Source organism: Neofelis nebulosa, chromosome 4 (genome assembly GCF_028018385.1).
Source record: "Neofelis nebulosa isolate mNeoNeb1 chromosome 4, mNeoNeb1.pri, whole genome shotgun sequence".
In the NCBI taxonomy this organism is placed as follows: domain Eukaryota; kingdom Metazoa; phylum Chordata; class Mammalia; order Carnivora; family Felidae; genus Neofelis; species Neofelis nebulosa.
This window is the reverse complement of record NC_080785.1, coordinates 47,418,027-47,432,383: the sequence shown is the minus strand read 5'-3', so window position 1 is coordinate 47,432,383 and position 14,357 is coordinate 47,418,027. Positions and strand designations below refer to the sequence as shown.

General features: G+C 49.9%; 1 protein-coding gene across 3 annotated transcripts in view; it reads left to right on the top strand.

The window, feature by feature from the left end:
* MINDY4 (MINDY lysine 48 deubiquitinase 4) overlaps positions 1-14,357 on the top strand; it is a 109,810-nt gene that overhangs the window by 49,056 nt on the left and 46,397 nt on the right. For all 3 annotated transcript variants that reach the window (XM_058724689.1, XM_058724690.1, XM_058724691.1), the window contains exons 6-9: positions 1,319-1,377; positions 6,382-6,488; positions 8,962-9,078; positions 10,303-10,391. In XM_058724689.1, coding sequence (XP_058580672.1) covers positions 1,319-1,377; positions 6,382-6,488; positions 8,962-9,078; positions 10,303-10,391 — 372 coding nt within the window. The remainder of the gene's footprint in view (positions 1-1,318; positions 1,378-6,381; positions 6,489-8,961; positions 9,079-10,302; positions 10,392-14,357) is intronic.

Sequence of the window (14,357 nt, the reverse complement as noted above, 5' to 3'; positions counted from 1 at the left end):
AAGAGTGATGGAAGGGACAGATAAAGGTGGGACTCCGGTCCTCAGCCTTCAGTGGCATAGCCAGTTGCGGTGTGAGAGGTACACTTCCAGAAGCTTCTGATGAGCATGCTGTTTCTCATTGCTGCAGGCTGGGGAAGAGGGGCTCTGACACAGCATCTGCACTGCTTCCTCCGTCACCTCCTTCTACTGCCCCTTCAGGCCTTAAATGCTCTTTCCAGCTTGTTCTTTTACCAGTCCCCAGGAGAATGCTCGCAGAATCCTGGTCGTGTAGGGACATAGGAATTTTGCCATTTTGAATTGAGGAAAATAGGCTTGAGCCAGTGGGGGGGAGGATTAGGGCTGCCTGGGAGGGTGGGGAAAGGAGCTCTGTGTTCTGGAACCAGAAAAAGAAACCCAGAGTCCAAAGCAGTACGTGCTCACAGATTTGGTACCGTGAGTCCTCCGTGGTCTTCCACTCACACCCCTTCAATACATCTTCAGGAGGAAGCCAATTCAATAGAACGAACCATGGCAAGATTACGATTGTTACTTCAATCATATCTTACCCTGCAAGGATGTTGGAGGAAAATATATTTCAATTCCACGTTCAAAAGAGCTGTCATTTTAACGTAGTGAATGGGTTTTCAGAGAGTGATGTAATATTGTTATTTTTAATACATTCTTTAAAAGAAAAGATTTTACTCTAGTACAAATCGCTGCATGCTGGAGGGGAAAAAATATCTAAAGAGAGCTGAAATACAGGTGGGCCATTTTTAGAAAGCTCCACATGTACATACCTGAACTTACAAATCAGAATCACAGAATAGGTTTTTGGTGCACTTTAGAGGTTTCTTATAAATGGTAGCTGATAGCTTTACAAAAAAGCTGGGAGAAAGGAAATAAACAAAAAAGAAAATAGAATGAGATGAAAAAAATCTGGGCAGTGATTACAAGAACTTGTGTGTGTGTGTGCGTGTGTGTGTGTGTGTGTGTGTGTGTGTGTGGGTGTGTGTGTTTTCTAGCAGTATCATAATGACATCAGCAAGATACGCTTGCATTTTGGTTCTTGGCAAGTGTCAAACTACAGGGTTTATCATCCTGTATTGGCTGGTGTGTGTGTGAGAATACAGAATTGAAAGGCACTTTTGGAGCCAATTTGGTCCCATCCAATATGGAACCTGTGGCTCAGAGAAGGGAGAGTGACTGGGGCAAGGCACATATGAGGGGCAGGGCCAGGGCTAGAGAGAACCCATCTCCTGAACCCCCAGCCAGTGCTTCCTGCATTCTTCTCTGCTGTTTATATTTTCCTCTGGTACATTGACATTTTCTTTTTTTCTAGGAAAAATCAATTGCCAGTGTCCAGCAAGGCTGATGGGGAGCTGAGCGTTTTGCAGCTTGGTAAGTGCAGCCGATGCCTGTATGCTGTGCCCATCAGGGTCCAGTGGTCTTCATTTGCTCCGTCTGGGAGGCAGTGGGTGGGGACTCCTTTCCTCCCACCTGATCTCAGGAAGGAGAGGCTGGCCCAGTGAGTAGAGCGGGCTTCTCTCTTTTGGGTTGCTGTCTTCTTCTGCTTTCTGTCTTTCTGTCCTGGAGAAATCCTTATAAGAAGTCTGGGCATTTCTGGACCCACACGGGGCTGGGGGGATGGGTGGGATGCAGAGGAGCCTTTTTTGCATTTAGGGGTTCTTTTAGGACTATTCAGAACCTACAAAGGTCTCTAGACGACAGCTTTGCCTGGGGGAGACCATCCTTTAAAAACTTTTATCAATGTATTATTGAGGCATAAAATACAGTGAAGTGCATAGTACATACATCTTAAGTGCATTTGCACATATGTGTACACCCATGTAACTGCTGTCTCAGATCAAGGTAGAGAACGTGTCCACCCACTCTTTAGTTTGGAAGCAATCTTTTGTTCGCCTTTGTGTAATTCTCCACTCCCCGAAGACCGATGTGTTTGCAGGGCTTGGCAAAGCAGCAGTAGAATGGACGATGGCGAACCAGTGACCAGGCATGAAAGGATGAGGCTTGAGTGCTGTTGACATTTGCTCTTCTCCCGAAAGCCAGCGATTTACCTGTTTGGCCATCTTGGCAGACGACAGCCATTCAGTGACTTTTCCTCTTTCCTCTCCTTTTAAGCACTCCTTTTAAAGTAAAGGAAGAAAGCAGTGCTCTCTTTAGAAGTTACTTGTGTGCGACGTGCAGTCTGACAGTTTGCTTTGATGAAGTTGAAAGGCAGGGGCCTCTCGGAATGATGAGGCAGGGGTTTATTTATTCTGCTCAGCTCGCGTCAGAGGTAACAATTCCTTCAAGTTTTAATCATCAGAAATGGCTGGTGGGGATCACTTGGCCAGCCCGGGAAGGGGCAGTTCTGCCCACGGCGATGCAGAATGAGGTCCGGAGCCAGCAAATGCTGGCATCTGAAGCGTTTCTGTAAAGCACTGCACTTGAAGATTTTCCAGTGAAAGCCACTCCTGTTTGGACATAAAACGAAGCACTTCCTGGCCTTCAGAACCCAAAGGGCTTCTACTGGAAGGAAGGCTTTTAGCAATTCTCTCAGAACTCAGTTGTTTGAAGTGTGTGTGTGTGTGTGTGTGTGTGTGTGTGTGTTTTCCAGAGGGAGGCAGACCCCTCTTTGCTAGTGGCTCAGCTAATGATTTAGAAAAGGAGAAAGAAATAGGAGGTAAGAGATCATGAAACGCAGTCACCAAGGGAAAGGGACAGAAGTTTTGGGGTGAAGAGGAGAAAGGAACAAAATTTGATTAGAGGAATGGCATTTTCTTCTCCACCCTGATTCATTTTCCTTTGCTGCAGTTCCACAGACTTGTTAGCAGTTATATGTCAGGGCATAGATGAGGCTGAGCAGATTGAGGTGAATAAAGTGGGCTTGCTTTCTTGGAGGGCCAGGTTGGGTGGGACAAAGGAAGAGAGGTGTCCTCTGACAGCAACATATAAAGCAGATGATCAGCAGTTCATCACTGCTTCTAGACACGTATAAGCTGAGTTCTGTGGTGGGTTCCAGAGGTTTGCATAATGAGGTGGTATTTAGACAGGGCTTTGGATGTTGAGCAAGGTCTCGCCAAGTAGAGATGTGCAACAGACCTTACATGCAAGGCCTGCAGGGTGAGGGAGTGATTGGCTTGAGGTGAGTGGCCTGGAGGGGAAGTTGTAGGGTCAGGGGGAGATGAGGCTGGGAACAAAGTTGTGGAAGAGTGGGGATGATTTGAGTGCTGTGCTAATGAGCTTGACCATAAATCATTAGCCAGTAAAGAGCACTTGAAAATTCTGTGTGGGGGCAGTAATGTATGCAGGGCTGTGGCTTTGGGGCTATCTCTGGATACGTGCGTAGGATAGATTTTAGGAGTAAGAGCCTGGATATTGGAAGACCAGGGAGGGGGTTCTTGGAATAGTCGAGAAAAGATGTGATTGGGCCCCTGTTCTATCTGGTGAAATCCTCTGGGTATTTCAAGACCCTGCTCAAATATTTAGCTCTTATGGAAAGCTTCTCTGACTCTTTAAGGAAGAGCTATTTACCTCTTCTCTTCTGCTCTTAAAACCCTCGTACCGTCCCTATTTTAAGTGGAACTCATGTTCCATTATTTGTTTGGGCTTCTCGCCCCCCCCACCCCCCCACCCCCAGGCAGTGTGCTCCTTGAAGGCAGGGGTTATGCTTTACTCATCCTGGACCTCCACTCTCCCACATAATTCCTGGCACCTCATGGATGCTCAATGAAATGCTTAATGAACAGATAGAAAAAGAATGACATATTCCTGTAACAGCGGAGGGGAAAAAGGCGGGGGTGAGGTATGAGACATCCTGGAGGCAGAATGATCGGGAGGCTAGATCATCATGATGTGGGAGAGAGGGCTAAGGTCTCAGACTGAGTCCCTGGAGGAGGACTGAGGAGATGGAGTCTGTTATCAAAACTGAAGCCTGGAGGGGTGCCGTGCTGAGATTCTGGAGTCTGGGGTGGTGGGGCACTTCCAGGAGAAGATATCTGTAGTCAGCGGGAAATACTGATTAGGGTACCTGGAAAAAGAGGTATATGGACCTTTATTATATATTACCACATATATACGTTTTCCTCCAAAGGGTAAATAAAGTGGTATGGGAAGCAAGCTCCCTTGCTTCTTTCAACCAGACACTTATACCAGGGCCTTAAAAATAGCATTCTTAAACCACCGGCATTTGCAGATGGTTTTGTCTGCTTGGCCAACATGTCATTCTGGACTGCTTTGTTTTTCCTTTGCATGGCGGTCCCACCACATCTGGGCCTGAGGCCTGCTATGTGGTCCTGAACCAAATCCCTGCACAGGGGCCAACTTCCTCCTGGCAGAAGCCAAGGGAGGCTGCCTCCTTTTAGGGGCTCCACCCAATCTGGGCCCCCAACTTTCATCCTCAGATTTACTTCATGGAGCCCTGAGCAGGCACGTTTCGGCTCGGGCTCCCTTCCGGACAACCTCAGACTAAACAGAAGCCTCCAAATAGGCTTAAATACTGCCCCTTCTATGCCTCCAGGAAACAATCTGGCCTGAGTGATTGCAAGGAGCCCTTCAGGGCTTGGTGGAATCACTCAGGTTACTCTCCCCTACTCTGTTTTGGGCCTCAGCTGCCCAGGGTTGAATTAATCACACATCTCTATTCCTTCAGGGAACATTCTCAGTATTGATCTTTGCAAAGCCTTCCCCTTGGCCTCCCTCCCTTTCCTCCCTTCATCCTTCTTTCCTTCCCTCCCTCGCTTTCTCTCCTCTTTCTCCTGCCTTTCCTTCATTTTTTAGCCCCACCCCCACCCTCCCATGACCCTCCTCTCCTCAAGCAGTCATTCTCGTGTATTTAGTTGGTATCTGTTTTCGTGTGTATATTCTTGCAAAATGCATAGTGTTTTTGTGCATATATTTGTAATGGATGTAAATCATATTGTGTTATATATATGTGTGTGTATATATATGTGTGTGTGTGTGTATGTGTATATATATATATATATATATATATATATATATATATATATATCTTATTTGTGTTCTTGCCTTCTCTACCCAGCACCCTGTTTTTAAGACCCATGCATGTTGCTAAGTGAACATCTCGTCATTATTTCAGGGTGCTTTTATAAGACTATGGTCACAGGGTGGCTTTTTCAGAGACCCTAACTAAGAAGAGTTTGCATTTAAATTCAGATTCTCATTTAAATTCCAGGCTTATTTTTAATTTTTGTTTTCAGCCTAAAGGTGGGAGGGTCTCCTTTTCAGTGGGCTGGGACTCTGGGAGCTGGTCTTGTGCTGCTGTGCCTGTTCCTCCCCAAGGGAAGAAAAGGAGCCTGTAGAATGGGATATAAAACATGTGTCCTGGGGGTGTTGGTCTTTGGATAGCCTCTCCAGAAGAAGTGGGACAGGGACAATGACATTTCTATAGTCCTAGATATACAGAATTATAGGAGATAATGTTGATTTCTATGTAGTGTGGTGTACTTTTTAAATAATCATTTAGTTTCAGGAAAATGGGAGGCAGGGATGGTTCAACAGGCTCTCTGGAGACTGGTCTGCTCAGTTTTGCCAGCATAATTACCTTGGATTGTTTACACTTGGGTCCTTCCTCTGAGTGTTCTGGTAAATGCTACGGCTGTGGGTACAATCTTGAGAGGGAGGCCCGGCTGGGAGACCCATGCTGGGACCCTCTCTGGGCTTCCGTCACCTCAGCTGTAAGATGACTGTGAGTGGCAGGTGACTTAGTGGCCCTTCCAGCTGGAGGTCCAGGGAGGTCTGGTTGGCAGGAAGACAGAACGATCAGGAGCTGGCCTGGGTTTTATCATGTCTCTTTTCCATCTGTGTGATGTCAGGCCAGTCATTTCACTTCTTTAAGCCTCAGTTTTGCATCTGCAAGTAGGCGTGAGACAATAATTACCTTGTCCTGGGCTGTTATGGGACCTAGGCATTAAAACACAAGTGGCTGGTAAGTGAAAGCTGCGACAGTGATAATCTGTTGTTATTTTATCAGGAACAATGGCGTTTTTCCCCCCTAATTCTGCCCTCTTCATGTTTGTCCTCAGGCACAGGTTTGTTTGCCATGCCTACCTTTTGTAAGAAATGTGTCTGAGTGAGGCTCTTCTGGGCCTGACTCCATGGCTTCGGCCCCAGGCTCCTGTCTCACTGCGTGTCCACAGGCAGAGCTTTCAAGTGGACCGGTAACCACCTTGTGCCATGGACCAGCATGGGACTGCGACAAGGAACCAGGGCCCTTACTCTGTCTTTTTTCCTTCTTGTGAAGGCCTGGGAGCCCCAAGGGGGAGAGGCAGGTGGAGGGTGGGGAAGCCCTCCCTTCCTTCAAACTCATCCATGCGGTGTTATTTCTGATTCTGTTCCCCGTGGGTCATAACAAGGAGCTCAAATGCCCTGGTTTTCTTTCAGAGGATGTGGAGGATGAATTGGTAAGGGAAGAAGTCATCCTGTCTCCAGTCCCATCCATGCTCAAGCTGCAGATAGTGTCAAAGCCAATCGACCTCTCAGTGGCCAAGGTGCGTTGTCAACTTGAAAGTGCGCGTTCATACGTCTTGATTTGAATTGGTGTGAATTGGTGTGGTGTGAATTGAAGCTGTTTTGATGTGAACTGGTGTGGGTGAGGTGGTTATGATCCCCCTGACCCCAACCATCTTATGTCTCAGTCGTTGTTCAAGTGGAAATTCAGGCGTGGTATAGAAGAACCTGAACTGAGAGTCAGGAAAATGGGGGTGTGGTCTTCTCCAGGAAGAAGTGTGGGTACAGCCTCCTCCCACTCAAACATTCCAGGGTCTCGTGCTTCTTTTGGCCCGGAGCCGCTTCTGCACATCTGCAGTGGGCCACTCCAGACTTGTGACGGCACTGGGAGAATTGTCCTCATTAGAGCGGCTCTGTTTTAGCGCTCGTCCCCCATGCTGGGCTTAGGCTGGGCTTGCAGTGAGGGAAGGACAGGAGGGTTTTAACAATTCCTCAGCACCACTGGGTTCACACCAGTGGCCTCCTGGAGGGACTTGAGAGGACTTAAGGGGCAGGTTCCTGGCCTTACCGGCCTCCTCTGCAGGGATGCCCTGGATTCCTCACCATCTCAGCTGCCAGATGGCCTTATCCCTCCCCTTGGCCAGTGGTTCCTGTGGGATGGAATGCTGCTCTTACACTATCCCACTGGCTTTTCAGCCAGGATCCAGGAGGAAAAGCTAAAATGTCTGGGGACACAGCTGACCCCCTATTTACTCAGCACACAGATAAAAAAGTCAAAGATTTTTCTAGAGGTTTTTTTTCCCCTTCCCCTTCCTCTCTTCCCTTTTCTTTCCTTCTTTCAAACCATGGAGGGCATGGGTGTGTGTGTTGGGGGGTCGGACACTTTTACATGGCCCCAAGCCTGGGAAAAGTGCTCTGGCTATCTGTAGCCACGAGGCTGTGATTGTTTGCTGTGAACACAACACTCCTATTTTGGGAAGGGCCCTAGAGACCCCTAACTTCAGACCACCCAGCAGTAGCATCTCCAAAAGCAGCTGGAAAAACTAAGGCCCACCCAGAGAAAAGGAGGGCTCAGGACACATGGCATCCATAGCACCCAGGTTTCCAGGCTGTTAACTCTGTGACCTGGTGACCATGCTGTGCCTAGCTGGGGGCTGTCGTTCTGTGCTTAAGAGAACAGACATGGGCTTCAGTCAGAAAACTCAAGTCCCTATAGTTTCTAGGCTCTCAAAAAACTCAGTTCAAATACACGGATGATTGTTGTTGGCACAAGAAGGAAAAGCAAACCCTGATAGATGAATTCGCCCAGGCTTCTCTCCTGTGTGCCGCCAGCCCATGTTGATGGGCCGACATGTTGACAAATGCTTCTGTCGCTGAGATTTTCTTAATGAAAAGCAAAAGAGAACCGATTCTAGAAGGAAATAATCTGAATCTATAAGAAAGATCTGACCTGGAGAGGTGGCAACAGAACCCATGAATTGGCCCTTCAGAGACCTTGGGTGTAAAACCATGGTGGAGAGAGAGGAGGGAGCTGGCATAAGGAGGGGGTATCCAGGGAGAGGCTCTGCCTTCCAGGGCTGGTCAGGTGGAGGGGTTGGCACTTTCGGGGGCTCTGGAGGGTGGGGCTTTGGTTTATGGGAGATGAACTGTGAGATCAGTGTCATCTAGAAGTTTGGGGAAGACAGAGCTGTGGAAAAATGGAGGGGCTGCCTTGGGAGGGGGTGGGAACCCCTCCCTGGGTTGTTGGAGTTCAAGCTGAGTTCATGGGGGACCACTTGTGGGTGATGTTGTAGAGGAGATTCTTCCCTGGAGTAAGAGTATAAGAGCAGGGGCTGGCAAACTGTTTCCAAAAAGGGCCAGATCGTTTATTTTTGGCTCTCTGTTACAACCACTCAACTCTGCCATCGTAACGTAAAAGCCAGCATAGAAGCAAATGCCAACATATGTAAGCAAATGGGTGTTACTGTATTTCAATAAAACTTTATCCACAGAACATGTGTGGGGCCAAGTTTGGCCTGTGTGGGACGTAGTTTGGTAAGCCTGTCTGTCAGCACCAGTTCTCAAATGTAGCTGCACATTGGAATTGTCTGGAGAGCATTTAAAATCATAGATACTGGAGTCTGACACCCAAGCGTTCTGATTTAGTTGGCCTGGCATGTGGCCTGAGCATCAGGATGGTTAAACACTCCACAGGTGGTTACCGTGTACAGCCAAGAACCTCCAAGAACCTTTCTAAAACTAAAATTTTCTGTTTCAGTTTCCCCTAAAGAACCTACCAAGACTTGGGCCCAGGTCAGCACAGGCTGGTTTGGTTTATGGACGTTCCAGAGATCGACTTTTCTCTTTTCTCAGATAATAATGAGTTTGCAAAAGAAAAAGAAAATAAATAACCCTGCTGGAAAACGGGATGCCCTGCTAGAATGCAAGACCAGCTCCTGTGGGAATCCGTAGACCGCGCAGTGTGTTATTGTTTGCTTTTAAGACAACTGACGAAACTCTCTCTTCTTTTGACAGGACATAAAGGCCCTTCTGTTTGGTTCCAGTTTTTGCTGTTTCAATGAGGAATGGAAACTTCAGAGTTTTTCCTTTAATGACAAAGCCTCGTTAAAATACGGCATCGTGCAGAACAAGGCAGGTTGCTTTTAAGTTTCCCAGGGACATTTCTGTGGGCCCATCACAGACAGGGGCAGGATGTCCCCCAGTTTGGTAAGTCCTGCGAGCATTTCCTGAGCTCTTCAGTGCCAACTAGCCCTGTGTTTGCCAGGTTGTCACCCAGTGCTGGAATTTCATGTGTGGCTGGCAGAACAAGAGCTGGGGAGTGTGACCCTTACTCTATGAAGACTTCTCCTCAGTGTCCAGAATCTTCTCTGAGAGGAGCAGAAGGAGGCTCTGTGTTTGTTGGGGGCATCAGAGTGGGTCCACAGGCAGAGTATTGGGAAATGGTTTTGCAAGCAGGGCTGGAGAGAGGACACTTGAGGCAGGAGGCAGCCTGAATAAAGGAGAGGCTTCGAGAAGAAGTGTGTGAGGAGGAGGTGTTTTCAAGACAGGGAAGTGTAGGTAGACGGGAGCAGGATTTGGACACGGTGTGTACACATTTCCCAAGTTACACACTTTAAGGGCCAGAAGATACTCTAAATCCAGCAGCCCAACGAGGTTCCATTTCTCAAATCCCAGGAAGCTCCCCTGCCCCACACTGCCCGAGGAAGAACCCCAAGACCATTAGCCTTTGTCCCTAGTGTGGCCAAGCTCAGCTCATTTTGCACCCCCAGCTCAAGGGCACCCACATCTGCTACTCTGATATTCCTTGTCCTTGTTGATGCCTATAGAAATGAACCCCTCAGGGAGCCTTCTTCCTCTAACGTGGGGTGGGGGGGCAATAGAGACACACATAATGGGTGCTGAGACAGGCCACACCTGGGCAAAAGATTGCTCACATAAGCAGAGGCTGCTGCAGGGGGTACTGAGGTGATCAGGGGAGACTTCCTGGAGGGGGAGGCCTTTAGGATGGGCCTCGAAGCTGAGTAAACTGTTGACACCCTCAGCCTGTGGACATGGAAGCATTTCTCTGGATGACTGGGAACCTATGGTGATGAACCTGGTTTTACACCTGACTGGTAGTGAAGGCCTGTTTTCTTCCCATGAGACATTGCAGACTTGCTCTTCTTCCAGTGCTGGGCACCGTGGCCTTTGTCACCCCCTCTCTGTGACTAGGCTCAGTGCTTTGCAGAAGTACTCAGCACATCAAAGGCCCGTGTTGGAGGGGCAGGAACTGGTGGGAGCAGGCTGGTTCTGGAGGAACAGCCAGGTTTGCCCTGGTCAGTCCTCACTGGTACTAATGTGTGTCCTTCTTTGCAGGGGGGTCCCTGTGGGGTTCTGGCAGCTGTCCAAGGCTGTGTCCTACAAAAACTCCTGTTTGAAGGAGATAGCAAAGCTGACTGCGTTCGGTAAGTCAGTGCTCATAATAGCAATATCTTCTTTTCCCAAGGCCTCTCCTCAGTGTCCAGAAAAAACAAGCAAGGAAGCATGTGTGTTCCCTGATATTTCCCGTCTTCTGAAAAGGGAAATGGCGACCAGCTAGCAGGTCCAGTGCTGACCAGTTGAAATGACCTGTATGCACTTGCCTCTAAAAGAAGGGAGGGTCGTTAAGTCCCATTCCACGTGGGAAGCAGCTGCTGGAATGGCATCGAAACTAAGGCCACCCCCCTCCTCAGCAGTTGAGCGCGGTAGCTGCCCAGCTCCCATCCACACCCACATCGACCCGCTGACCCCTTCCTTGACTGAGCCCAGGTCTCAGTTACCTCATGTTACCCCATGTTACCTCACCTCTGCCAACAGCCATTACCACACATTCCAGCCAGCCCTGCGGCACGTTGCTTCCACTCCCTCTGGCTGTTTGTTTTCCACCTCACGCTTTAAGTGTTTGCACATGCCCCCCCCCCCCCCCCATTCTCATTTTCTCTCTCACTCAACAGACTTTTCTGGAACATCTCTGTGCACGCACAAGTGATACAGACAGGGATAGATGCACTCTCTATGCTCCAGAATGCTCTGTGAGGGATGGATGGTTAGAAAACCCTCATTCTATAGCGTGGTCAGGGCTAAGATGGAGGGATTGGCAAGGTGCTGGCCAGGGCTGGGGCTAGATGGCCGATTCGAGGAGACCGTCGTCTTACTTTTGTCTCTCTGTGTGCCCAGTTACTAGCTTGTTCTGAGTTCCCCTCAGACCTACAGAACTGGTGCGTCTCTTTCTTCTTTTAGTTGAAATATAACATGCATGCGGTAAAGTGCACATGTCAAAAACGTGCACAGCTCAGACGTGTTCTGCTCAATGAATTATTGCAAAATCCCACACTCATGAACCTCTCATGCAGATCACAAAAGAAAATTACTTCCAGCACCCCAGAAGAGTCCTGCCTAGTAGATACCCCCATTCTCTTCCCAAAAGTTGAGATGAAACAAATTCTAAAATCACAGCTTAGTTTTGCCAGTTCCCGAATTTTAATTAAAGGGGCTTGTTCTTTGATGTACGTATTTCAGTGTCTTTTTTTTTTTTTTTTTTTTAAAGCTTAGGTGTTATAAAGACAGCAACTCATTCCCCATTCACCCATGTTCAGCTTCCTGGGAGATATGCTGGCTCCCCAGACATCCTGCCAAGCTCGGGACAAATGAAACATCTTTTACCAGCTTAGAGGATTTTGCCTTAGACAGGGTCCAAGGGAAGGCAGCTTTGCATGCTTGGCATTTTAGAATGTGTCCAGTAATATAATTTGTCTGATTACCAAGTAATCATCAAGGTGTTTTATCTTAAGCTAAAAGATGTTAATTCTCAGCATAGCAGAACTGTAACCAGAAGCAGAGTGACATAACATTTCCACAGCAGGATCTCACCTTATTCTCCATACCCCGACCAGTCCACACATAGCTGCTCCTGTCTGTGCACGGCCATTCCCCATTGTGTGCTCTGGAAGGCCAGCCAGCAAAGTGCTGCCCACAGTGTGGACAGAGACCCTGCTGCCGACTCTCCCAGAGAGGCAGCACAGTGCTTGATGTTCTGGAATGTTCCCGACTAAGTGGAATTTGCTAAATGAGGGAGCTGCCCTCAAAGGGTGTGGGGACTGTCCCTGAGTGCACATGTCCCCACCTGCCTACCTACCTTCCTTCCTTGCATTCAGAAGAAGCATGCAGGGAGGACTTGGCAGGTGCTTGGAGGGAATACACGGCTCAACAGGACAGCTGTGGCCTTGCCTTCATGGCACCTTTGACTGACCATGAGAGCCAGGCAGATAGGAGGCCTACAGGGGATGTGCAGGAAGCTTGGGGTTCACCCAGACATGAAGAGGGTGGGGCAGGCTTGTTGGAGGAGTGACATTTGAGTCTCACCAAGGTCTGGAGATAATCAGGACTCCCAGTTGGCTTGACACACATCCTCGCACATGCTTATTCTCCCTCAGTTTCCCCCTTCCCAGCAAACCCCTCGTACTTGGTTCTGGGCTCCTCACCGCACAGAGGCCATGACTTCAGGGAGGCCTTCCCAGATCTCCCTGGTTGAGATAAACCCAGGCCTGCTCCAAGGCCTCCCCACCAAATGGCACCCTTGTTCATGGACATCATACCTGTCCATTGTCTGCTCCCCCCCATCCCCCAGCCCCTGGGAACACAAACCCCATGAGAACAGGGGCCTTCCTGGGCTGCCTGGTTCACAGCCTGTCTCTGGCATCCAGCCCAGGGCCTAGTCCACAGAAGAGGCCCTCAGAATTTTTGTTGAATGAACACATGGACAAATGCATGAGTTATCCAGACTAACAGGGAGGGGAGGGGAATGGTGTTCCGGTAAGGAGAACAACATGTGCAGAGGCCTGAGGGCAGGGAGAGCAGGGCCAGGAGCCAAGAGTTGCCTGGGGTGGCCGGGGCAGAGTTCGGAGGGGCAGGGTGAGACCGGGGATGGTGGTCAGGGACATGCTGCCAGAGGGGCCTTGGAGGCTTACCATCCGCTTGGGCCCAGTGTTGGCTTTGGCCCTCATGGGAGATGTCTCATAACTCATTTTGGCCCCCTTCTCATTCAGAGCTGCTTTTGAACTTGGACTTTGTACTTGGGGGACATTGGGGATTGCTTCCCAGTGATCAGGATGGGGTGTTTAAGTTGGTTCCAGGCAGGGCTGTTCCTGCCCAGGGCACAAGGCAGGCTTCGTTCCTTGTCACCCACCCCACCCACCACTAAGGGAGTATACGAGCCTCTGGATCCACAGGTGCATTCTCCAGGGAACGCTTTGCTCTCCACACCAGGGAGTGCAGCCAGGGCTTGGAAAGCAAAAAGCCAACCTGGTCGTGGGTGCAAGTTGGGCTCTGGGTGGAAAGAAAACCGGGCCAGCTGTATAAGCGAGGTTCTCTTCCATGTCCCGCCATCTGCCAGTCAGACACCAGCCAAACGTGGACTCAGGCCCAAGTTTATACTGACAGACCTCTGTTTAAGCACCGACTAGATGGAGAGTTCCACCAAGGCCTTGCTGGGAGGCAGGGGAGGGAGTGCAGCCTTGGCTTCCATGGGCTCCCTGTTGGCTGGGACCCTGCAAGAGGAGTTGGGGCCAGCCTAGATTGAAGGCCCTTGGCAGCCAGGCTGGTGGGGCTGAGCTGGGTCCTGGGGGCAGCGGTGGGTAGGCAGAGGGAGAAGGGGAAAGGAGGAGTGGCTGGGGTGTGTGTGTGGGGGGGTTCCAGGTGGGAAGGAGCCCCACTCTGTCTGCCTGGCTGGACCAGAAGAGGCCTGTGTTGAGTATCCACAGAGCTCGGCCTGCTGGCCAGGGCCCCCTCCTCCAAGAAGCATGGAAGGATTCATGCTGCAGAAGAGTGACCTCAGTTTTCTTTGGAGCCTCCCAGCTATGGGTGCTCCTGGTAAGTCCCTCCCCTCCCCACTCCCAATCCCTGCTTCCCCGGGCACTGCAACTAGGGCTGATCTCCACACAGGTGGAGTGCAGTGGGCTGGCTTTCTGTGTCCATCTATCAGAGCTCTTTCAGGGGCTCAGGCAGAAGTAGTTCAGAGGGGGACAGGATGGGGGAGGTCCAGTGGTGTCGGGCTATTGGCGAGGGGCACCAGATGTCTACACACACACACACACACACACACACACACACACACACACACAGTCCTGTGCTTCTTCTCCCCCTTCCCCTGCTATGGGGTTTTGAGGTGAGAGACTGCCTCAGGGCCTGGAAGGTGATTGGGGGTGGAAGGGGAGAGTTCTTCTGGTTCAAGCTAGGACTTGGGTCAAGCAAAGGCCGGAGGAGCAAGGGGCTGGTGCCCAGGGCCGGCAGCAGAGGAGAGAAGTGAGAGCAGAGTTGGGGTTGCTGCTTTGTGATGGTGAGGCCCTGCAGGTCAGAGGCCACCCAGAGTTGTCCTTGCCGCCTGGGTCTCGGTG